Raw genomic sequence first — 24,021 nt, 5'->3', positions numbered from 1 at the left:
AAGTACAATTAAGCCAGACAGACTGGTGATTTGTCAGTAGAGGTGAACGCCACTCTGCGATCATTTGTCATCCAGAGATAAAAACATGTATAACTTCCTGCATACTTTATGACGTGATCATAAATTGAATTAATGACTGTGTGTGTCTGTGTGTTTGTGTGTGTGTGTGTGTTTGTGTGTGTTTGTGTGTGTGTGTGTGTGTGTATGGTTGGCGGCAGATGCAGCCTCAGCATCAGTGTCAATCAGAACATCCTAAATCAGCGTTTGACCCCAGACTCACATGGAGTCTCCTTCAGCAGCCAAACCAGAGCTGCTGAACAGCAGCCAACGTGCACTAACACACACAGAACACTATGTGAGGGCACCACAATCCACTGACTGTTTTAAAAAAGATCTTAAGACATTTCTTTTTAGCAAAGCTTTTGGTCCCCTTTAGATGTTTTTTTTAAACCTTTTTCTTTTTTTTCTTTTTCCTTAAACTGCTCACCTTTTTTGTGTGTGTGTTTTTAACCTGTAGCACTTTGAGATCTTCTGATGAAAAGTGCATTATAAATAAAGGTACTGTATTATTATTATTATTATTACTATGGAATATGTGCATTAACACACACAGAACAAGTGTTTTATATGGAATCTGTGCATTAACACACACAAAACAAGTGTTTTATATGGAATCTGTGCATTAACACACACAGAACAAGTGTTTAATATGGAATCATATTTAAAGAGTTTGAAAAGTTTCACAAAATTCTGGTGCGCTTTTGACATCTATAATGTTTTGCTGGTTTGGTGTAAGGTTTTTTGGTTAATGTCTAGAGTTTTGCAAAAAAGCCTAAGCAATCAGAAACAAATACTGTCAAACCGGTCAATAGACGAGTGCTGAGTGGCAAACAATGTTCAAAACAGCTCGAAGCTCCTTTAACCTTGTTCATTAGAAAGCACTCCATGTGGGCGTTGTAGTTCAACTTCCTTTGACTGTTAATAATAAGATGTCTCACACAAACTAAACACAATTTAATATCACATAATTAGAGTTTAGAGTAATTAAAATGTGGTTGCAATTAGAAACTAATTCACACCTGTAGAGTTTAAAACTAATTCACACAGTAAGAGTTTAAAACTAACTCACACAGTTAGAGTTTAAAACTAATTCACACCTTTCCTTAACCCTAGTGAGGAGATATAAATGCATACGTGTGCAGAATCTTTTAGGCTTCATGGTAAACAGGGGTTCCTTTCCTCTTCTACGCTTGTATCTACTCTAGTGTGTGAAAGGAGTGAGACATCTGTCTCTCCCGACTTCACTCCTACACACGTGTTTGTGGACATAATATCATCACCCTCGGTGACACCACCACCATGTCTGTGTGTGTGTGTGTGTGTGTGTGTGTGTGCGCATTCTGGGTGGCACCACCACCTATAGTATACGGTGTGATTAGAATGGCATCTCTCTCAAGGCTGTGTGGTGATAAAGTGTGTGTGGGAGTGTGGGAGTGTGTGTGTCTCTGTGTGTGTGTGTGTGTGTGTGTGTGTCTCTGTGTGTGTGTGTGTGTGTGTGTGTGTGTGTGTGTGTTTTATCCTCCTCTTTTAAAGGTGTGCTTGTGTGTGTAAAGGAGTGTGTCCGAGCAGGTGGAGAGAAGACTCAGGTGGAAATCCAAGTGCCAATAACGATTTTTATTTATTATTATTATTTACTGGTAGGCTACCGGCAGGTTTAAGTGACAAACAATTAACAAAGAAACACTGGACAAACAGAAAACAAAGATAGGACAATGCCCACGCTTCTAGGCCCCTGTTATAGCAACAGTGCTTACGTCCTCTCTCGTCAGAGACGCATCTCTCTACTAAAGCAACCCCAGGCATTAAATAGCACTGGTCACAACCAAATCACGGTCACAATTCAATTAACATCTTGAAACAATATTTCATCTCTTAGAAACCCTTGCACAGCACAATACTCAGAATCTTTCTTGTGCATTAACAAAAAACTGCGCTTCCAAAAGAAAACAATGAACAAAGAAAAGTTTGCCACAAACACCCCTGCGCTAATGAGCGCTTCCCTACGGGAGCACGCCCCGAATATTGAAAAAGGTCTCGCCGTCTGCAAACCGGCTTGCCCCCTGTACACGGAAGGCTGCCATGAAGACTGGTGAGAACATTCGCTAGTACAGCATTAACATGCAATGACAAATTTAAGAAGTTACCTTAAGATGTTATGTGCGCGCTTGCAACCCCCAAACTCCGTTGATGTCACGCTATGCAAACAAATACCTTTTAGCACTTTTACCGATAGACAAATCTTCCATTCCTAATTCCCTTCACCGCACATCCAAACATTCAGCCCTCCGTACATACATTCATTCATCCACATGATATTGGCCTAGTACAAATTACATTGTCCACAATCATGCCAATCATCCCCCCAGATCATATTAATTTAAAATGTCCCGTTTTGTTTAAATGTTCAGTCTTGCCGTGTCCATACCGTGTTGGGAGATTTGTCAGTTCAAGTGACAGGCGCACTGCACTCTGTCACAGTGTGGTGGATTCATGGCATTAAACTCCTTGTCCTTGTGCAGTTGAATGCACACACACACACACACACACACACACACACACACACACACACACACACACACACACAAGCACGCACACACACACAAACACACAGACATACGCACACAAGCACGCACACGCACACACACACACACACACACACACACACACGTATGCGCACACAGATACACACATGCATGTGCGCACATTTGATTATTTTATTTGGAATGACCAATACTAATTCAAATAACACAGCATTCAAATATTCACAAAGAGCCTGTTATGTTTCACCTAACAATACAAACATTGTGCTAATATTCACAACCACATGAATGAATAAATAAATCGGCTATATGTGAAGAGTTTGGTTGCAAAACGCTATATCCACCATTTTAATGAGTTTTCATAAATCTTTTTTTTTGCAAGTAATTTCAGTAGAACTGTAATTGGGTAATGTTATTTGATTTATCTTACTCAATCAAAAAAAAAAAAAAAACAAGTTGATTGATATAACCTGAAATACACCATTAAATAACATGACTTTCTAATGTTTTTAAAAATGGAGATATAGCGTTTTGGAACCAAACTCTTCATGTGTTAAAGATAGAAGTGGCATCACCTTCTCCACACACTTAAACACACACATACATACACATTTCAACACATACACACAGAGAGCACACAGAGGCATGCATAGACACACACTCATGCAGGCAAGGAGCTCAGTCATGTGAAGAATGATTGATTAATTGATGGATAAACAGATTGATAAATGCCACAAGACTATTTGGAGCTTGTAAATGATGCTGAAGGATGCAGTGAGACCAATGTAAAGGTATTTATGTCTGAGCAGCCCTGAGCAGGGTCCAGGGTCCAGGCTTTAGGCATTCCAGACGTGTTTTTGCCACAGAGTGGACTGAGTCAGGGTGGAGGGAGAGAGTCTCTCATCAGAGATCCAACATTGCTTTGCCGAATACTGATTCTGGAGATGATACCCCTCCCCCCCAACACCACACACACGTCCACACTCACTCAATATTTACAAACACAAAACCTCTCTCTCTCACACACACACACCTTCAAACTTCACCTGCACCCGCACACACTGGCAAAACACCCACATACACACACTCATATTCAAATTCAATACCCCTACAACAGTAGCACAGACACAAACCCAATACAGCCCTGTGACCTGCACCATGGTTCTGCCTCTCTGGCGCCCCCTGTGGTGTAAACATAATATGGCATGGTAGGAGAGTTAAAGTTGACTGATATTTAGCAGACACTTGCAGCAGTGGGAATGGAACCCAACTGCTGTTACCGTTGCTCTACCATGCCTGCTGTGTTTCCTTCACACGAGTCACGAGACCTTGTAGGCCAACACTGGTCCTGCAATGGCCTGGAACTGACCCACACAGGCTGGGATCTGGCACTAAACATGGGCATCGAGTGTTTTATCAACGAGCTTAAAGCTAAGCAGGCCCTGTGGTGTCCATGTCCTGACATGCACCGGCTCTTATTGATCACTCAGTCACAGCTCAGAATCAACATCAGTCAACCAGAGATGTGGATGGGTGTGCCAGATATAGATAGATAGAGAGATAGAGAGAGAGAGAGAGAGAGAGAGAAAGAGAGAGAGCGAGAGAGAGAGAGAGAGATAGAGATTCCAATACTGTTCAACATAGTAGTCCTGGGCAATTCCATGGAAAATTATGTTTTTTGTTACATCCATAACGGCAATAAAATGTGATGGTATGGTATGGTGTGAATGATTACATGAAATTTGAGCATTTGCTATTTTTGGCTGAAGAATGTACATGAGCAAAAAAAAAATGCACAAAAAATGAATGTTATCATTCACATCATACAAATGCCAAGGCATTTCACTGGTGTTATGGATGTGACAATGGAATTGCCCTCCTTTTTTTCTAATTGTTTTAAAGCAATGCCATTTGAATCAGTGCTCGAGCCTTTTTTGTTTAGGCCACGTTTTTGTAATTTAGGGGGTCACTCTGGACAGCCCTGTGGTGGTACTGCTCAAACACACACACACACACGCCCCTCTGCTGGACAGTCATGTGGTGGTACTGCTCAAACACACACACACACACACACACACGCCCCTCTGCCTGGACAGCCGTGTGGTTGTACTGCTCTGGTTTGATTTTGTCCCATACATCAGCATCTTTATTATATTTATTTATTATATATATATATATATATATATCTCCCATACAGCAGGTTAATAAAGAAATAATCAAACATCTTTAGCCACATGTCTTATCATGTGCTATGTTTTGTGTGCTTTTTATATCACACAGTCAAATTGTCCTGATAAAGATATTGTTAGTCCTTAAAGGAATTATCCGGAGTAAAATGCACTTTAGATCAATTTACGGATGATTGGGAGTACATACGTTGAGTTGACATCAAAATCATGTCATTCGGATGTGTTTTGAGAAAGTTCGATTTTACCGTTTTTAGTCAAAACTCGTTAGCCTGGAAGTGACCAGGGCCATCTACCCTGCACACTCTGCTCTCACTGTGTCTGTCACACACACACACACACACACACACACACACACACACACACACACAGTGTCAGACTAGCCTCTGGGATGAAGTCTGGGTCACCACTGGATGATCTCACACACGCACACACACACACACGCCCACACATAACACACACACACATACACACAGTCTCTCTCACATACCTTTCAAATCTCACACCCTCTGCAAAGATCACTGCATAGCTCCTGGTAATAAGAGTTTCACAGTTGACGGTTGCTTACTTCACTCTGTGTGTGTGTGTGTGTGTGTGTGTGTGTGTGTGTGTGTGTGTGTGTGTGTGTGCATCTGTGTGGAAATGTGAGTTAGTGTACATGTGTGAGCGTGTGTCTGAGAGAGAAATAGACAGATATAGAGTTATGCTTACTTCACTGTGTGTGTGTGTGTGTGTCTGTGTGTGTGTGTGTGTGTGTGTGTGTCTGTGTGTGTGAGAGACAGGGTTAGAGACAGAGGAGAGATAGAGAGAGGTGTTAGGCTGCAACACCACCACCTGAGCTGCACACACACACACACACACACACACACACACACCCTCAACTTCAGACAGAAGACTAATCCTGCTCCAGCTTGGCGGTCTAATTTCCCTTGAGGGCCTTTGCAATAGAGTGACATGCCACCCTTTTAAACGACAGCCTGACTGTGTGTGTGTGTGAGTGTGTGTGTGTATCTGTGTGACACGTCACCCTTTTAAACGCCGGCTTGGCCAGACGCAGATGAGCAACCAGCAAGTGCTACCTTCAATACTATGCACAGTAAAGAGCTCATCCTGACACCAACGTGTGTGTGTGTGTGTGTGTGTGTGTGTGTGTGTGTGTGTGTGTGTGTGTGTGTGTGTGTGTGTGTGTGTGTGTGTGTGTGTGTGTGTGTGTGTGTCACCAGCTCTCTTTTAGGGAAGAAGAAATCACTGCTCATTTCAGGCGCAGGGCTAGGCAGCTTGATGGCCACAGCGAGCGAATGCGTTCTAGTCGGTTCCGTAATGGCACTAATTCATCACCGAGCTGGGGGAGCCCCGAGACAGCTTGCACGCAGAACCCCCGTAGGAGAACATATGCCGCTCACAGCCAGGATAACTATTAAGGAGGATATTTCACAACAGAGTTAAAGAACCGTGAGAGAGAATGAGAGGGAACCGAGGGAGGAAGAGAGAGAGAGGGAGGGAGGGAGAGAGAGAAAGAGAGAGAGGGAGAAAAAAAGGTGAAACCAGAACTAGAGAGTGAGAGAGGAAATGAAATAAAGCGAAAGAATAAGGTGGTGAAAGAGAGAGGGACAGAAAAAGACAGATAAACAAAAATAAAAAGGAGAGAGCGAGGTAGGGGTGGATGAGCAAAAGAGAGAGTGATGAAAGAGAGAAACATTGATAGAGAAAAACAGAGAGAACGCACTAAAGCCGACAGAGAAAAGACAAGGACAGTGATGAGAGGGCTATAAGACTGTCAGCTGTCAGTCAGTCACACGTAGGTGTGCACAGGTACTCGCTCGCGAGTGCTCTTTCAACCTGTGACTCACGCCTCCTAATGGAAGCGCTCCTATGCCACGGCCGCCCATGACTAACAGCGGCTCTGAAGACGGCACATCTACTGGGGTTAGCATTATTCACGCGTAATGAGCCTCTCGCTAGCGCCCGTGTAAGGCAAGCTAATGCTAATTATCATTTAGGACTTAATAAAACAGCAGCAGTGAACGCTGGCGAACTTGGACACCCTGTTTCAGGGTGCTATGATTAGTCACAGTTAATGAGGTGTGTGTGTGTGTGTGTGTGTGTGTGTGTGTGTGTGTGTGTGTGTGTGAATATAAGACCCGCTAGTGGTAATTTGGGCTAACCATGAGGCCATTATCGTTGTCTTCCACTTCACAGATGCATTTGCGTCAGGCATCTAATTGTGACACAGATATCCTGGCTAGTTATTTGGTGAGGCCTGGCGAATGCCAGGAAACGTCCAGAAGAAGACGTGTTGGTTCCATACTCACTGCGCGTCTTATTCCGAGATGCCATGTTCGTTTTGTGCCTGCCAAATGAACAGCTGCTGGGAGTCATCTCATCTGCACCACACAGCTGTGTACCAGCACGTCTCACTCACACAATCACTACTATGAGTGCTAATGTAGTATAATGTTGTGTGTGATGTAGTTTGAGTTGGTGGTTTGAGTCTGTAACTTTTCTGGAAATTCAATAACAGCTCTTGTCTCTGTGAAGAAGCCTTCCCTTTGGTAAATACCACGGTAGAATCTCATCACACACACTCACACACACACACACACACACACACACACACACACACACACACACACACACCACGGTAGAATCTCATCTGGCTGATTAGATCAGCCTCATCTGGGGCCATCACGTCTGGGGCAGTGGTCGATGCTCTGGTAGTTCTGAGTCTCTCTCTCTCTCTCTCTCTCTCTCTCTCTCTCTCACACACACACACACACACACACACATACACAAACACAAACTCATACACTGGCACACAAACACACACAATACACTCACACACAACATCAACAAGCACTCATACCTATACCTACAATACCCCCCACACACACACACACACTCAACACACACACACTGAAGACTGCCCAGACCTGTCTGTCCCACCTGAGTAGCCCTGATGGACCTGATACAGCTGACTGTGTCCATTGCATTGGCTTCCCACCATACTTACACTTTTAGACACGCCACACTAAACAAATACAAACACACACATACACACACACACACACACACACACACACACACACACACACAGAGGCATTTGTCTGCTGTGGTGTGCCTGCTTGAGTGCTCAGAGTCTGCCATCCACTCTTTGTGGTCCACTGGGACTGGTGGCATCCTCACAGGCAGGGCCAGCTCCCTATCTGGACAGGAGGAGGAGGAGGAGGAGGAGGAGGAGGAACAAAAGGAGGAGGGGTGATGGAGAAGAGGGGTGATGGGGGGAGGGGCTCTGTCGGTATCAGAGAGATTTCAGAAAGCCATGGCAATGTTTTTCATTCATTCAGTCATTCAGTCATTCATTCAGTCATTCATTCAGTCATTCAGTCATTCAGTCATTCAGTCATTCATTCATTCATTCAGTCAGTCATTCAGTCATTCAGTCATTCATTCAGTCATTCAGTCATTCATTCAGTCATTCGGTCATTCAGTCATTCATTCATTCATTCATTCATTCAGTCATTCAGTCATTCATTCAGTCATTCAGTCATTCATTCATTCATTCAGTCATTCATTCAGTCAGTCAGTCATTCAGTCATTCAGTCATTCATTCAGTCATTCAGTCAGTCATTCATTCATTCGTGGACTTTTTCTTTTTCTGTCTTTCCTTCTTTCTTTTCTTTCATTTGGGAAAAGAGGGGGAGCATACAGTCAAGCCAGTATTCTGTTCCATCCATCCATCCCTCCATCCATCCATCCATCCATCCATCCCTCCATCCCTCCATCCATCCATCCATCCACTGAACTGTTTATTAATGATGTCATTACAGTTTGTACTACTTCACTATCTGCTACTCTGTCACCAGTGCTGTATGTTTGGATGCATCTAGTCACCCGCTAGCCATGCCCCCAGTAAAGCAGAGAGAGGAGCAGGACTGGCTGGTGTGTGTGTGTGTGTGTGTGTGTGTGTGTGTGTGTGTGTGTGTGTGTGTGTGTGTGTGTATATAAGCTTGGTTGAGCAGGACTGCAGTGTGCTGGATGGTGTGGGGGCCAGACTGCAGTGTGCTGGATGGTCTGTGTGTGTGTGTGGGTGTGTGTGTGGGGGGTGGCCAGTCATGAATAAAATATGGACCTGAGGAGAGGAGGAGAGCTGCAGCCACAGCCCTGATCTCACATTCCCCACCAGCCATAGACCCCAACATTCCCACAACGCTCCCCCAACACTCCTCCATTCACCACCAGGCATAGACCCCAACACTCCCCCATTCCCCTCAGTCTCAAGCTGATAGAGCCCCATCCTCTCCCTCTCTCCCCCCATCCTCTCCCTCTCTCCCCCCATCCTATTACAGGTGTGAGTGTAATTTGTCATGATGGATGGTTGTGAATGTGTGCCCATTTATAATGTATTCTTTATTTATTCTGTATAACATGTGTACTATGTCCTGTCTTTAGTATTGTGGCTGTTGCAGCCTACCCTTTATCCGAGACAAATTTGTCCCTTGAGAGACCTAATAAAGTAACCTTGAACCTTGAACCTTGGTAATCCTCTAACGTTTACCTCAGTCTCACCCCATAGTCCCCCATCCTCTAACGTTTACCTCAGTCTCACCCCATAGTCCCCCATCCTCTAACGTTTACCTCAGTCTCACCCCATAGTCCCCCATCCTCTAACATTTACCTCAGTCTCACCCCATAGTCCCCCATCCTCTAACGCTAACCTCAGTCTCTCCTCTAACGTTTACCTCAGTCTCACCCCATAGTCCCCCATTGTCTAACCAGCTTGATAGACCCCCATACTCTAACATAGTTTCAGCCCTCAGACATCATCATCGACTCTCCTGTTTGCGATCTCAATCAACGCGACAAGTGCATTAATCTCAAGTAGCCGGTGGTCATGGCAACAGCGAGGACAATAGAAAGAACAACAACAGCAGTTGCAGTGTGGGAAATAAAAGACAGAAGAACAGCAGTTATATTTCCACCCATTCTCTGGTGTCCAGGTCAGAGCGGCTATTTACAGCACAGCGACGGGCCGTCTGTCTGGCATAGTGGACAGAGAGAGAGAGGAGAGGAGAGGAGCGGAGCGATCGAACACCCATTTGAGTTTGGCCTCACCCGCCTGACACACAGACTGGCTGAACAAACTCTACTGTGATGAGGCCACCAGGTCAGATACACAGAGGCGCACAATCGAACAAGCCCGTGCGCGTGCGTGTGTGTGTGTGTGTGTGTGTGTGTGTGTTTGCCAGCGAGCCCAGGGGCTGACAACGATGCCACGTCAAGCCATGCTCACACACACAGACACACACACACACACACACACTAGGCTGAGTGATATTTGACCACTGGAATTGGTAGATTGGGGTCGTCAGCTCAATGCAGGGCCCTCAAAAAGGTCACATTGACATCCCATCGGGGTTTTCACACATGGTCCCTTTCAGCCTTTTAACCGAACTCAGACCACCTTAGGATGTAGTCTCGGCGCGTTTCGCTTTAAAGTCCTCGGCGCGGTTCGTTTTTGAAGTTGACTGACAGTTCAAGAGAATCAGATTTAGAATTCATTCTGAAAATATATTATCAAATATATTATCATATAAATATATAATGCAAAATCACCACACCAATTATGGGTTATGATAATTATTTCAAGCTGATAATGAATGATGATGGAAATGAGCAACTATACAGCCCATAATCCAAAGCAGTAGGCCTAACCTAAGGTCTGAGACCCCCAGAGAAGGTATGGTGTGAACAAGAAGGAAACTGAGTCCTCTTTCAAATGAACCCACAATGTGAATACAAAATGAACTGAGTCCCTTAAGTTTTGATTCACTTTCTGGTCCCCTTTTAGTGGACTGAGTTCGGTTCTTTTAAAAGGGACTATATGTGAAAACACCCATAGATAGATACAGTGGTTCTATAAGCCTACAGTTTTTATCTGACTTGTTATGGGCACAATAAACAAGCCTGGAGAATAGACAGTGTGGCCAATGTTTTTGGGTAATGTATGTTAGCTGTATAGCTAATGACTGCTCATTTAGCCAATAACAGCATAACATTATGTTGTCTCAATGTGTGTGTGTGTGTGTGTATGTGTGTGTGTGTGTGTGTGTGTGTGTGTGTGTGTGTGTGTGTGTGTGAATGTAAAATGTAAATCATGTTTTCTTGGCCAAGTATACTTTCGTATACAAGGAATTTGGTCTCCCATTTGTATCCCATCCGTGAATTAGTGAACACACAGTGAGGTGAAGCACACACTAACTCGGAGCAGTGTCCGAAGCCCTAACCAGTAGGCCACGACTGCCCCCCATGTGTGTGTGTGTGTGTGTGTGTGTGTGTGTGTGTGTGTGTGTGTGTGTGTGTGTGTGTGGCAGCATCTGCTCAGCTCGGAGGGCACACATGCTATTCTGAGGGTTGATGTGTTGGGTGCGGGGGTGGCACCATCAAGTGCTAGAAAGCGCGAAGTGACAGGCGGGGGTTGGGGGCGTCAGGCTGAGCCCATTACCCAGACAGCTGACAGGAGTGTGGTTGAGGGGGGTATCAGCTGATAGACCCTGGTGTGTGTGTGTGTGTGTGTGTGTGTGTGTGTGTGTGTGTGTGTGTGTGTGTGTGTGTGTGTGTGCAGCAGGTCCTGTGAGGTTGGCCACACCAGAGCCTAGTCTCTCAGGATCAATTCTCCTCACTCACGACCCTCTCAAATGGACACACATCTCAATGTCCTCCTCTCTCTGCTTTCTTTCTTTACTCTTTCATTCATTCTGTCCTCATAAGTACTTCCGTTGTCCTCTCTCACTCTTTCAATCTACATTCTTTCTCTCTCTCTCTCTCTCTCTCTCTCTCTCTCTCTTTCTCTCCCCCTCCATTTCTCTGACGTCCTTCCTCAGCTGTCTTCTTACAGCAATTTGTCACTTTGCTCTGAACGACTGCATCTATATTCTTCTTGGTCTTTCTTACACTTTCTTTTCTCTCCCTCTCTCCTCTCTCTCTTTTTCACTCTCTCTTGCCTGACCCTCTCTCTCTCTCTCTCCTCTCTCCTCTCTCTTTTTCACTCTCTCTTGCCTGACCCTCTCTCTCTCTCTCTCCCTCTCTCCTCTCTCTCTTTTCCCTCTCTCTTGCCTGACCCTCTCTCTCTCTCTCCCTCTCTCCTCTCTCTCTTTTTCACTCTCTCTTGCCTGACCCTCTCTTTCTCTCTCTCCCTCTCTCCTCTCTTTTCTCTCCCTCTCTCCTCTCTCTCTTTTTCACTCTCTCTTGCCTGACCCTCTCTCTCTCTCTCTCTCCTCTCTCTCTCTCTCCTCTCCTCTCTCTCTTTTCCTCTCTCTTGCCTGACCCTCTCTCTCTCTCTCTCCCTCTCTCTCTCTCCCTCTCTCCTCTCTCTCTTTTTCACTCTCTCTTGCCTGACCCTCTCTCTCTCTCTCTCCTCTCCTCCTCTCTCTCTCCCTCTCTCCTCTCTCTCTTTTCCCTCTCTCTTGCCTGACCCTCTCTCTCTCTCTCCCTCTCTCCTCTCTCTCTCTCCCTCTCTCCTCTCTCTCTTTTTCCCTCTCTCTTGCCTGACCCTCTCTTTCAGTTTCTCCTCCGTCTGTTTCTCCTTCACTCTTAGCTTGTTCACATTTAACCTCCCCCACACTCTTGCCCCGACTCTCTTTCTCATTCTCTGGCCCCTACTATTTTGCCCTCTATTCCCCATCATCTCTCTCCCTCTCCCTCTCTCCCTCACTCTCTCTCCCTCTCTCTCTCTCTCTCTCTCTCTCTCTCTCAATCCCTTTCTCCAGCCTGCCTGCAGGGTATTGTCCAGTCCAGGCCACCCACTCATTGCAGTGTATAGATCAGGTCAGCGTGATGTCAGGCGCTCCGTCCAGCGTTGCCCAGTGGGTGGTGACCCGACACAATCCGCAGGATGGCTCTGGAAAGAGTCGGAAATGACCCACAGCAACACACTCACTCACAGCAACACTGCAGCCCATGGCCACATAATTACAGCCCCCTCACCAACAATACTGGACCCAGAAATCACCCTCACAGCAACACTGCAGCACACAACTGCATATCGCGTGGTGGTAGTAGTGTGGTGATGGTGGTGGTGCCAACAATACTAGACCCAGAAAAGTCCGTCACAGCAACACACATCATATCCATCGCCTCATTTCAACACAGTAACACACATCATATCCATCGCATCATTTCTAAAATATGTACTGTATGCTCTAATTTATTATTTTTTTAAAACTTTCCTGTAAAATGTGCAAAATGTCTAAATAGTTTTGCTGTAACTTTTGTCTGGTTAATCGAGCCAAATAACACCTAGAGACATGAGGAGCAGAATCTGCTGATGGACTACCAGCCTGACAGCACACACACACACACACACACACACACACACACACACACACACACACACACACACACACACACACACAAACACACACAGATACACACACACAGACACAGACACCAGAGTACAGCACCCTTCTGATGCTACACGTTAAAATCATCTGCTCTGGTCACTAGAGTACACCACCCTTCTGACCTTTCCATACTTCAGCTCCAGACCCAACAGTACACTACCATTTTGACTGTACACTTCAGAGGTGAGATTAAAATTGATTGATTGTTGATTCCTCCAAATCAAATTCTCAGAGAACTGCTACACCCAACAGATGTAGATAGCGAGAGGGGGGAGAGAGTGTGAGAGAATGTGTCTGTGTGTGTGTGTGTGTGTGAAGGAGAAAGTGTGACAGAGAGAGGGAGGGAGAGATGGAGCGCATATGTGTGTGAGAGACAGTGAGAGAGAGAGAGAGAGAGACAGAGAGAGTTCACGTCTCCGTAGCCGACAGCTCTTGGTCTTGGCCTTGTAGCGTTGGTGCTATAATCTGAGCTCTTCTCTCTCCAGCCTACAGTAATCCCTTCCTTATCTCCTCCTCCAAGCAGGATAACACACACACGCACCACGGGGAGAGACAGGATAACATGCAGCAATCGCTCCAAATGACTGGAATTCCACCAAAGCACATGTTGGATGTGTCCTGTAATGACTGGAATTCCACCAAAGCACAGGTTGGATGTGTCCTGTAATGACTGGAATTCCACCAAAGCACAGGTTGGATGTGTCCTGTAATGACTGGAATTCCACCAAAGCACAGGTTGGAGGTGTCCTGTAATGACTGGAATTCCACCAAAGCACAGGTTGGAGGTGTCCTGTAATGCGCGAAGTGTAAAGTCAGTAATGGAGCGAGTGTGAATGAGATGATACTGAGATATGTTTCAGTCTGAGTAGCTAGAAGATGAGGTAGCAGTTTCACAGGAACACGAGGAGGAGATTCCTCTCCGTAAGTAGCCAAGCCTACAGCAGGCCAGTGTAAAAGAGGGTCCCATGATGTCATCATCATCACTCTGTTCCTGTCCTCACCTGTCTCGGTCATATCTTATGTGTTTTCTCCTTATGTCCTTTCAGGCAAGTCTTGATCAGGGCCGCCCAGAGCCTCGTGTCTGATGGGCCTCGCCCCTGGCCGACATTAAGTGTTTATTCTTCATTAACGCCTATTGTAAACAACTTTACTTAGGCTTTAGGCTACCTGACGTGACAGCATGTTTCCCCTGCGACGGCCTTGGTCTTGATGATTTGTCTCCTTCTCTATAAAGTCTTGATGATTTGTCTTCTTCTCTATAAAGTCTTGATGATTTGTCTTCTTCTCTATAAAGTCTCTGCTTTTCTTTCTGGCCTTGTGTTTCTCTCAGGTGGTGCTGTTGACTGGTCTAAGGATCTGGGCTCCAAAATGGAACCGACCAGGACTGTGGGTTAGAACCCAGATGGAACGCTTCAGGACTGTGGGTTTGATTCCAGATGAAACACTGTAGGACTGTGGGTTAGAACCCAGATGGAACACTGAAGGACTGTGGGTTAGAACCCAGATGGAACACTGCAGGACTGTGGGTTTGATTCCAGATGAAACACTGTAGGACTGTGGGTTAGAACCCAGATGGAACACTGGAGGACTGTGGGTTAGAACCCAGATCACAGGAACACTGTGCAAAGCACTTAACCCTGCATTCATCCAGGGGGACTGGCCTTGTATAGTGCACTGAAAGTCTCTTTAGATAAGAGCATTGCTATAAGATGCATAATGTGGTGCTGTAGGTCTATCTATAGACACACACACACACACACACACACATTCATACACCAAGGCCTTGGCCACACACACACAATTATTGATCTAGAGTCCATGCCAGAACCATGCAGGAATCTCACACCAACTCCACAAGATCCAGGACACTGAACCACTTGGGTTCCCAGATGGAACACTGCAGGACTGTGGGTCTGTTCCAGGACTGTGACTGTGGGTTAGAACCCAGATGGAACACTGGAGGACTGTGGGTTAGAACCCAGATCACAGGAACACTGTGCAAAGCACTTAACCCTGCATTCATCCAGGGGGACTGGCCTTGTATAGTGCACTGAAAGTCTCTTTAGATAAGAGCATCTGCTATAAGATGCATAATGTAATGTAAAAGTAGGTCTATCTATAGACACACACACACACACACACACACATTCATACACCAAGGCCTTGGCCACACACACTCACAATTATTGTCTAGAGTCCATGCCAGAACCATGCCAGCTCTATGTCAGAATCACACCAGCTTCACACCAACTCCACACCAGATCCACGCCAGCTCCACGTCAGAACCACACCAGCTCTACGCCAAAACCACACCAGCTCCACACCAAAACCACACCAGCTCCACGCCAAAACCACACCAGCTCCATGCCAGCTCCATGCCAGCTCCACACCAAAAAAACACACCAGAATCACACCAGCTCCAAGCCAGATCCACGCCAGCTCCACGCCAGATCCACACCAGATCCACGCCAGATCCATGCCAGATCCATGCCAGCTCTACGCCAAAACCACACCAGCTCCATGCTAGCTCCATGCCAGCTCTATGCCAAAACCACACCAGAACCACACCAGCTCCATGCCAGCTCCATGCCAGCTCCACGCCAGCTCCATGCCAGCTCCACACCAGCTCCAGAAGCCCTCTGGGATAGGAGCACTCATCCAGGTATGAGTGTGATCATTAATTCATAAACACAAACTTTGACCAGCTCTTTTCATCTCTCTCTCTCTCTCTCTCTCTCTCTATCTGTATCTACTGTATCTCTGATACACTTTTATATTCCACTATCTCTCTCTGATTCTATTTTTCTCTCATTCTGGCACTCTTCTTTCTCTCTCTCTCTGCCCATCCCCTCTATTTTCTCTGTTCCTCCATGGATGCCATCCTGCTCTGTGCTGTCTGATCAGGTGTGCTTCAAACCAGGTGGGAGGAACGGAGAGAGACGCACACTACCTCACTGCTATTGACAGCAAAAGCATGAAGGCAGTCTCATTTAAAGATCTATTTACTTTTTATTTATTAAATAAATGTATATATGGTTATTTATGTCCATATTATAATATACAGTAAGTTTCATATTTTTTCTTTAAATATCAGATCCACTACAATTGGTTCAAATGTATTTCAGAAGACAAGAAAATGAATAGTTTTCAAATGGGTGTGTGCTTTGTGCATCTCCAAGAACACACACAAACACACACACACACACACACACAAACACACACAAACACAAAGGAAGAAACAGCCACTCAAAGACTGATGCTTGTGTGTGCAACTTCCACTCTGAAGCGAAGCGTCTGCATAATTTAGAATGTGGCATCCCTCTACAGGCTTCCACTGTTAGTAGATCAAACATCCTGGACCAGTGCAGCACACACACACACACACACACACACACACACACACCACCTCTCCATAGCCCCCAGCCGTCATCATACGCTGCTCTGATTGTGTCACCCACTGAAGCCGCATTGCTCCCAACAGACATGGGCCTCCACCAATCAGTCTGATGGGACTGGGCCGGATGTGTGTGTGTGTGTGTGTGTGTGTGTGTGTGTGTGTGTGTGTGTGTGTGTGTGTGTGTGTGTGTTAGTGTGTGTGTGTGTGTGTGTGTGTGTGTGGTGGCGGTGGGGTGTGTATAGGGTAAGCCATGCTCTTCAAAACTAATCAGATCATTCTTTAAGAGTGCTTAAAATGGATTAAAGATGGTGTTGGCCGTGTAAAGACGTCTGAGACACATCCTGCCCCCAGGCTAGTCGGAGGTCCTCAAATCCTCCATCAAATATCATGGTGGGAAAATGGCATTGTGGGTAAGTGCCTGTGTTGATCTGTTGAGGCCTTTGGTCAGTGCCGTGGGAACAGGCAGTGTGGCTGGTTCTGACGGGGAAATGGTGCAATCTGCCAGAGAGCATTTGTTTTATTTTTTATTTATCTCTATCCTGCTACTTTTTTAACTTATCTTGTGTTTATTTGATCTGTTATTTAAAATTCCTTTTTATTTATCTATGTATGTCCTTCCTATTTAAATCCTCTTTAAATCTTTGCTCCGTCTACTTGCGTATGCTGTATTATCTCCTTGTTTGCCTCACCTATAAAGCCCTCTGGGTCCTAAAGCTCCTGCTGTTTTTAAATGTTCTATAGAAATAAAGGGACCTGACTTGACTTAATGACAGGTGTAAAAGTCCAGCTTCACAAAGTCCTACCACATATTTGTTCCACAACTCCTCAGCCAAGTAGATCAGCTAATTTGTGAAATCACCTTTGTGACAAACGTGCACATAGAAATCACTTATGTGCAGAACTATGTGCGGCAGAACACAGACCCATTACCCAGCACCAGAACAGACCCATTACCCAGCACCAGAACGGACCCATTACCCAGCACCATAACAGCTCCAAAGTGGTTCGGAACTGAGAGAATTGATGGAGGATGCCGATCCGGGTCCTGACTTGGGCAGTATTGGGCTTCCGAGGTAAGAGTCTCTAAATTGCTGTCTGCTCTACCGCCGTTGTGCCTGGATAAAATCTGGACAAAACTTTGGCCGTTTTTAAGAGATAAATGGGCAACACTTGCTTCATCACAGCATCACAGTGTTGAAAACGTCTCTTGAAAAAGAACACTGGCTGCACTGCACTGTCAACCCAGTATTGATTAAAGGAGGATGGCTACATTCTGGGTAAGTGCTGACATTTCAGTTTTTTTTTAGGGGGTTGTGTTGCACATATTGCACAAAAAATGTTCCATTCAGCAGTTCACCTCAGGTGATGAAAACCATTTGAATGAAAAAAATATTGAGGGGCCTAAACCCAGTAAGAAGGATCCCCAGGAAGCAGGATTAGATGCCGGTAACAGCAGCATACCAATAAGCGAAGGGAATATCTAACTGCTATCTCTAGCATCTAGCAGCAGAGGTGGAGTGGTGCAGAGTGGTGCGGAGCTGTGAGGGTGTGTAGCACCTCTGCAGCATTGCGCTTGACGCTGTCAGAAGAGCTTGGTAGCGCTACGACCCAGAATTGAGAGGTGCGTATCACATCATCAAAGGCGCCGTATCAATCTGTATGTGCGCATACTGTATGGTAGGGCAGGCCCCACATACCAAATACCCAATCAGACCTCACATACCAATGCCAAATCACAGAAGGGCAAGGAGTGGTGGAGGCAGAGAGATCAAATCAATGTGTATGTGTTTCATGCATCTCCAAGAACACACGCAAATACACACACACACACACACACACACACACACACACACACGAACAGAGGTGGAGACTGAGAGATCAAATCAATGTGTGTGTGTTTCATGCATCTCCAAGAAAACACACACACACACTAAGAGGTGGAGACAGAGAGATCAATGTGTATGTATTTCATGCATCTCTAAGAACACAGGAAAACACACACACACACACACACACAACACACACACACACACACACACACACACAGAGACTGAGAGATGTTTCACCATGTCACCTTGAATGTGTGTACTTATGTGCAATAATTAATCAGTGTATGTAATATCACAGACAAGGGAATATCATTCCTCAGTATACACTAAGATATTCCATACGTCTCTGTGTATATCTGAGCCCCTAAGGGGCACAGAGCAAAACAAATCTAAAAGTTTAGTTTCATGTGCTCGCGTGAAAGGATTTCATGTGTGCACATGAGAGTTTTCAATAATGAAAGGTTTGCGTTGCACACACGAAACTTTCATGTGCTCGCGTGAAACTTCATGTCTTGCTGATAAAGTTCACTTGCACACATGAAAGTTTCACGTGAGCACATGAAAGTTTCACGTGAGCACATGAAAGTTTCACGTGAGCACATGAAAGTTTCACGTGAGCACATGAAAGTTTCACGTGAGCACATGAAAGTTTCACGTGAGCACATGAAAGTTTCACGTGAGCACATGAAAGTTTCACGTGAGCACATGAAAGTTTCATGGAGGGCCCAGAGATGTTTCACCATGTCACCTTTGAAATCCATACAGCAATGATAGAATGTGTGTACTATGTGCAATAGTGTAATCAGTGTATGTAATATCACAGACAAGGGAATATCATTCCTCAGATATACACTAAGATATTCCATACGTCTCTGTGTATATCTACGGAGCCCCTAAGGGGACATGAGCAAAACAAATCTAAAGTTTAGTTTCATGTGCTCACGTGAAAGTTTCATGTGTGCACATGAAAGTTTCATGTGAAAAGGTTTTGCGTGCACACACAAGAAACTTTCATGTGCTCACGTGAAACTTTCATGTGCGCACATTAAAGTTTCACTTGCACACATGAAAGTTTCACGTGAGCACATGAAAGTTTCACGTGAGCATATGAAACTAAACTTTAGATTTTTCTTTTGCTCATGTCTCCTTAGGGGCTCCGTATATATCTGATGAATGGAGACAAACATAATCCATTTGAGTTGTTTTAATAGAATACTTTGGTTCCACTGCCACTGGCTTTTACATCAGAACTGACTTGACCCCTTAAGACAATAGAGAACGGCTGCGTGGGAAACATTCTCCCTGTGCGTGACAGATGTCCTCTCTCTAGAGGAGCAGCGGAGAATAACTATGTTAAGGTCACCACTGAACACATGCTGCGTGGCTCCTCCAACACTATCTCCGCGGGCGGCGCGGCGCACGAGAGAGAGAAAGAGATCGTTAATAGGCCTACTGCAATCCGATTCCCGACAGTGAGGACCAAGTGGTGGAGGGAGTAAACAAATAAGATGCTCTAAGTCTCAGCTATCATTTAATGAGCCAAGAGCCGTTTACACGCAGCGGTATATCAACAACTAAAGCAGAGAGACAAACTGTAGGCTATTTATTACGCTTGTGATAATGGTCCGCGGCTATCATGGGCAATCGCTGCAACTGGAAGACATTAACGACCAGCTCTCAATGAGAATAGATGCCCGCTATTGGAGCCCGTTGTATAATAAGGGTAAAATAGTGACCAGGCAATGCTGTTGTTGTTCATTATTTATGTCTAGTAGGATAGTATGACCCTCCGTGTATTTTCATTGATTTCTGCAGAGCTGAATAATCGTGTTAGGGTTGCAAAAATCCGGGAAGTTTCCCTGGGAATTAACGGGAATTAATGAGAATAAACTGGATTTTTAAATATAGCAAGTTAGTCTATAACAGGGAATTTAATGTAGTTGAAAAAACATCTTGGAGCATAATATTTGTTAAAATAACCTGATTTTAAATTCAGTTGAATTTGTATCCTGCACATACGTCAATCACATGCACACAGCAATCAGCATAGCCTACTAGACCTATAGGAAACCTATGATGCCTTCATGTGAATGGGGAAAAACAGTGAAAACGTCACACACACACACCCCGCTGCAAAACTAATGTGGAAAGGGTATGACACCTGCATGAAGCATACATAACACATACATTGTGTGCCCCCCCCCCACACACACACACATATTTAGAGGATGGGGAAATGGAGAAGGATGTCCAAAAATCTCCAAGAAATTACTAGAAATTACAGTGCACTGGGCCACAAAGAGAAATACAGAGAGAGAGACAGAGAGAGAGGGGTTGTATTAAGTAATAAAAACATTAGACCACCACCACAACCATCCTTTATATGACTAAACACACACACACACAAACGCAAACACACACACGGAATAATTTGGCCTCACTTATTCGCTCACACATGCGTCAAAGGATGACTAAATCCCTAAATCCACAAGATAAAGAACATCAATGTCTGAATCATCAATGACACGAAACGTCCCCTGAATCACAAAGCCTTATAAAACTACAGCTCTTAACGGCTTTGGCTCAAGGGCGCGCGCAGGCTCTTCCCTGATGGCAAAAGCAACTTTGATAGCCTTCAGCGCGCCCCCAGTCCTCGGCCCACGCGCTCGCCAAAGCCGTGAGACTCAAGATTCTTTAGTCAAAGCGCGCAATCCAATCAATAATGTATATGATCCTTGTAAGCGCAGACGAGTGGTGGAACGGCGAAACGAGTTTGAAAGCCCGTAGAACACTGAGACCTTTACCTCAGCCCCCCTTTGAGGCACAAAGCAGAGAGCAGAAACACGCCCATGCTTTAAAAGCGAGCTGGATGATCACTCTTGTGAATGGAAGGAGCGGCCGGCGAGCATGTCCGGCTGACACGCAGTCCACATGGCTAGTTAAAAAACGCGTCTGGACAGCACTCCGTACACTCCGTATAGGTCAGAGCCTAAAACCAACATCATGCAACAATTTGCTTTATGTTATAGACAAGTCACCGCATTTATATAGATAAAGACAGATAGAAAAGGCCAGACTAACACACGTATCTTCTCCACTTGCCACCGGGTTCTGTTCGACATCAACAGCTATTGCTATTAAAAGACACCCGATATCTTGGTGGCAAGCTTTTACCAGTGCCAAGTGCGCTGTTGTTAGTGTGTGCAAGCATTGTGTGTGCCTTTTATATATTTAATCCGCTAAAATTGTCACTAAAGTGTTAGTCTTAGTCTTAGTGTTACTTTAATGTTCAAAAAAGAATGTTCATTGAGTAGGCTGCTCAGAGGGTATTTGGTCAAATATTGTACAGCATAGTATGAGAGCGGTTGTGTAAGCTATATTCGTGGAAACACATGCGCTGTTCTGCTTGATCGCACAGATGTGAGTGGGGGCCGTTGAGCCATCAGAGAGATGCGCGAGGTGCCATCAAGCCTGAGAGAACACATCATCTTAGATTACCACCAGCAAGAAGCGCCGAGTCCGCAGCAACCAATCACAGCGCAGCAGTGGGCGCGACTGGAGCCGCTCTCCCCCAACAGTAATGCTAAAGTGGCTCCATCTCTCTCTCACACACACACACACAAACACACACAGTGTAAGGCATAGGATACTTCACACATAATTGAATTGCATTATACAGTTTCAAAAAACGCAGGCGAAAACTAATTTCTTTCACACTAGTGTAGGAAGTCCGAGGTTAAGTGTGTTTTCATGGGTTTCAGCATGAGTGTCCACTTATTCAAATCGATCAGATATTCGGGTAATCGGAGAGCCAATAGAACCGCCCAGACGTTCCATTCTGATGTGGAGGAATTCCGCTATGGGGGAGTAGCGGAGGCTCTAACGGTCTCATGAGCTGAGATTAACAGGTTGTTTTGGGCATCTCCGCGCCTCCTTCTGCGAGAACATTACCATAATGTTCAGAGCAAGTAGGCTACTTGTGTATAAGTATATATACTCTTTTGATCCCGTGAGGTTTTTGATTACAACACGAACAAAAACACTTCGACTGTTCGAAATTAATATTTCATTGACTGTCAAACTTTATCTCGAACGTATGCTCAGTAAAATGTGGGTAGAGGCGATTTAACTAACCACTCTGTGGACTTATTGGAGATATATGAACAGCTGTTCACCCAGCCGCGTTCTACTCCATGTTTAATTTAAGCCGTTTAGTCGAATGCAGATAGTCACCGCGCTCCCCATCCATTAATCCCATCACAAAGCAACTTCACAAATACATGACGGCACTTAGGAGGCTTATTCGCATAATATGGGTGGCGATATGATATTAAAGCCTCATCATAACGTTTTGGTGATTATAAGCCTTTACATGACATCACTCGTCTATGACATTAAAGCGTAGTCTTATCTTGGTGATAAACCGTGGGTGCACGGTGACAACCAGAAAAGGGTGTTGGCAGAACATGATGCATCACTTTGTCTTACCTGCAAGAGACGGTGATCTCCACTTTAGTGGCCGGGATGTTGCCCGTAAACGGATCGAACTCATAGACCGAGTCCACATCCTCCAGTTTGTCCATAACGTCTCCCTCCATGTGCGCCCGGGTCTCAGGGCAGGTCCGTGATTCACACAGCCTGGCCCCGTCCGACTCCCCCAGGTCGCAGTAGCACACGCCCCGGCCGTCCAACTTGGCGGACCCACGTTGAACCTCAAGAGAAATGGGCAGGTTGAAGAAAGAGAGCGGCGGTGTCTTGGAAAAAGTGCTCAGCAGAAAGTTCGGCGTGTGGAGCGGCAGCAGCACCGCTTTGAGCCGGTTGTGGTCGGGCTCGTAGCGCGGTGATGTGTGGCGGGGTCGGCGGGGTCGGCGAGCGGTGAACCGGAGAGCTAGGACCTTTTCTCAGCGATAACTAGTCTACTTCAGTGTACTCGTGTGCTGGTTTCTCACACGGGGGAGAGTGTCGACTAAGAGAAAGCGAGAGGCATACACCACCTCTAGTTATCTTGTATGCGGGCGGATCCTCTCCATACGTAAAGACTGTGCGTTTGGCGCTGCATGGGGCGAGGCACTTAACTTTATTCGCACAAGCACCGCTTTCTAGATCCCTGATTAATACATTTACACCATTTAATAAATGAGTTACTTGACTCACACTTTTTTGTTGTTCGTTTTGTTTCTGCTTTCTTTATGAAATCTTCAAAAATACAGGCTATAAAATGTAATTAATTAGGCTGTTCGTGTATGCGTTCAGTTTAAAAATAGAATTCCCTACCCTTGTTACTGACGTAGGTATAGTGACTTAAATGCTCGCTACACAGAAATATAATTTGTAGCCTGTTAAGTGATTTTTATTTCATTTTACCCGTCGTAGGCTACGTTGCTGAAATGCACATTTTGAAAAAAAATATATATATATTCGGAATCCGGATTATGTATCAACATAACAAAGGAGTCTACATCAAAGAAGCTTCAATACGGATCTTATGCACTGCAGTAATTCTGACTGAAACAATAGTCATTTATTTGCGGATTAAACGTTTTTGTTTAAAACTGTCAATTTTTGCACAAGTTCAGCACCACGCCGATGGACAGCTCCCGCAGCGCATCA

At 45.2% G+C, this 24,021-nt stretch overlaps 1 protein-coding gene across 3 annotated transcripts in view; it reads right to left on the bottom strand.

Moving 5' to 3' along the window:
• Positions 1-23,437, bottom strand: part of cpne5b (copine Vb) — a 183,542-nt gene extending 160,105 nt beyond the window's left edge. For all 3 annotated transcript variants that reach the window (XM_048255696.1, XM_048255697.1, XM_048255698.1), the window contains exon 1: positions 22,900-23,437. In XM_048255696.1, the coding sequence (XP_048111653.1) occupies positions 22,900-23,009 (110 nt within the window). In that variant the 5' untranslated portion in view covers positions 23,010-23,437. The remainder of the gene's footprint in view (positions 1-22,899) is intronic.
• Positions 23,438-24,021: the final 584 nt, after the last annotated feature.

Source organism: Alosa alosa, chromosome 10, assembly GCF_017589495.1.
Source record: "Alosa alosa isolate M-15738 ecotype Scorff River chromosome 10, AALO_Geno_1.1, whole genome shotgun sequence".
In the NCBI taxonomy this organism is placed as follows: Eukaryota; Metazoa; Chordata; class Actinopteri; order Clupeiformes; family Clupeidae; genus Alosa; species Alosa alosa.
The sequence above is the reverse complement of the archived record's forward strand: the minus strand, read 5'-3'. Positions and strand labels throughout refer to the sequence as shown.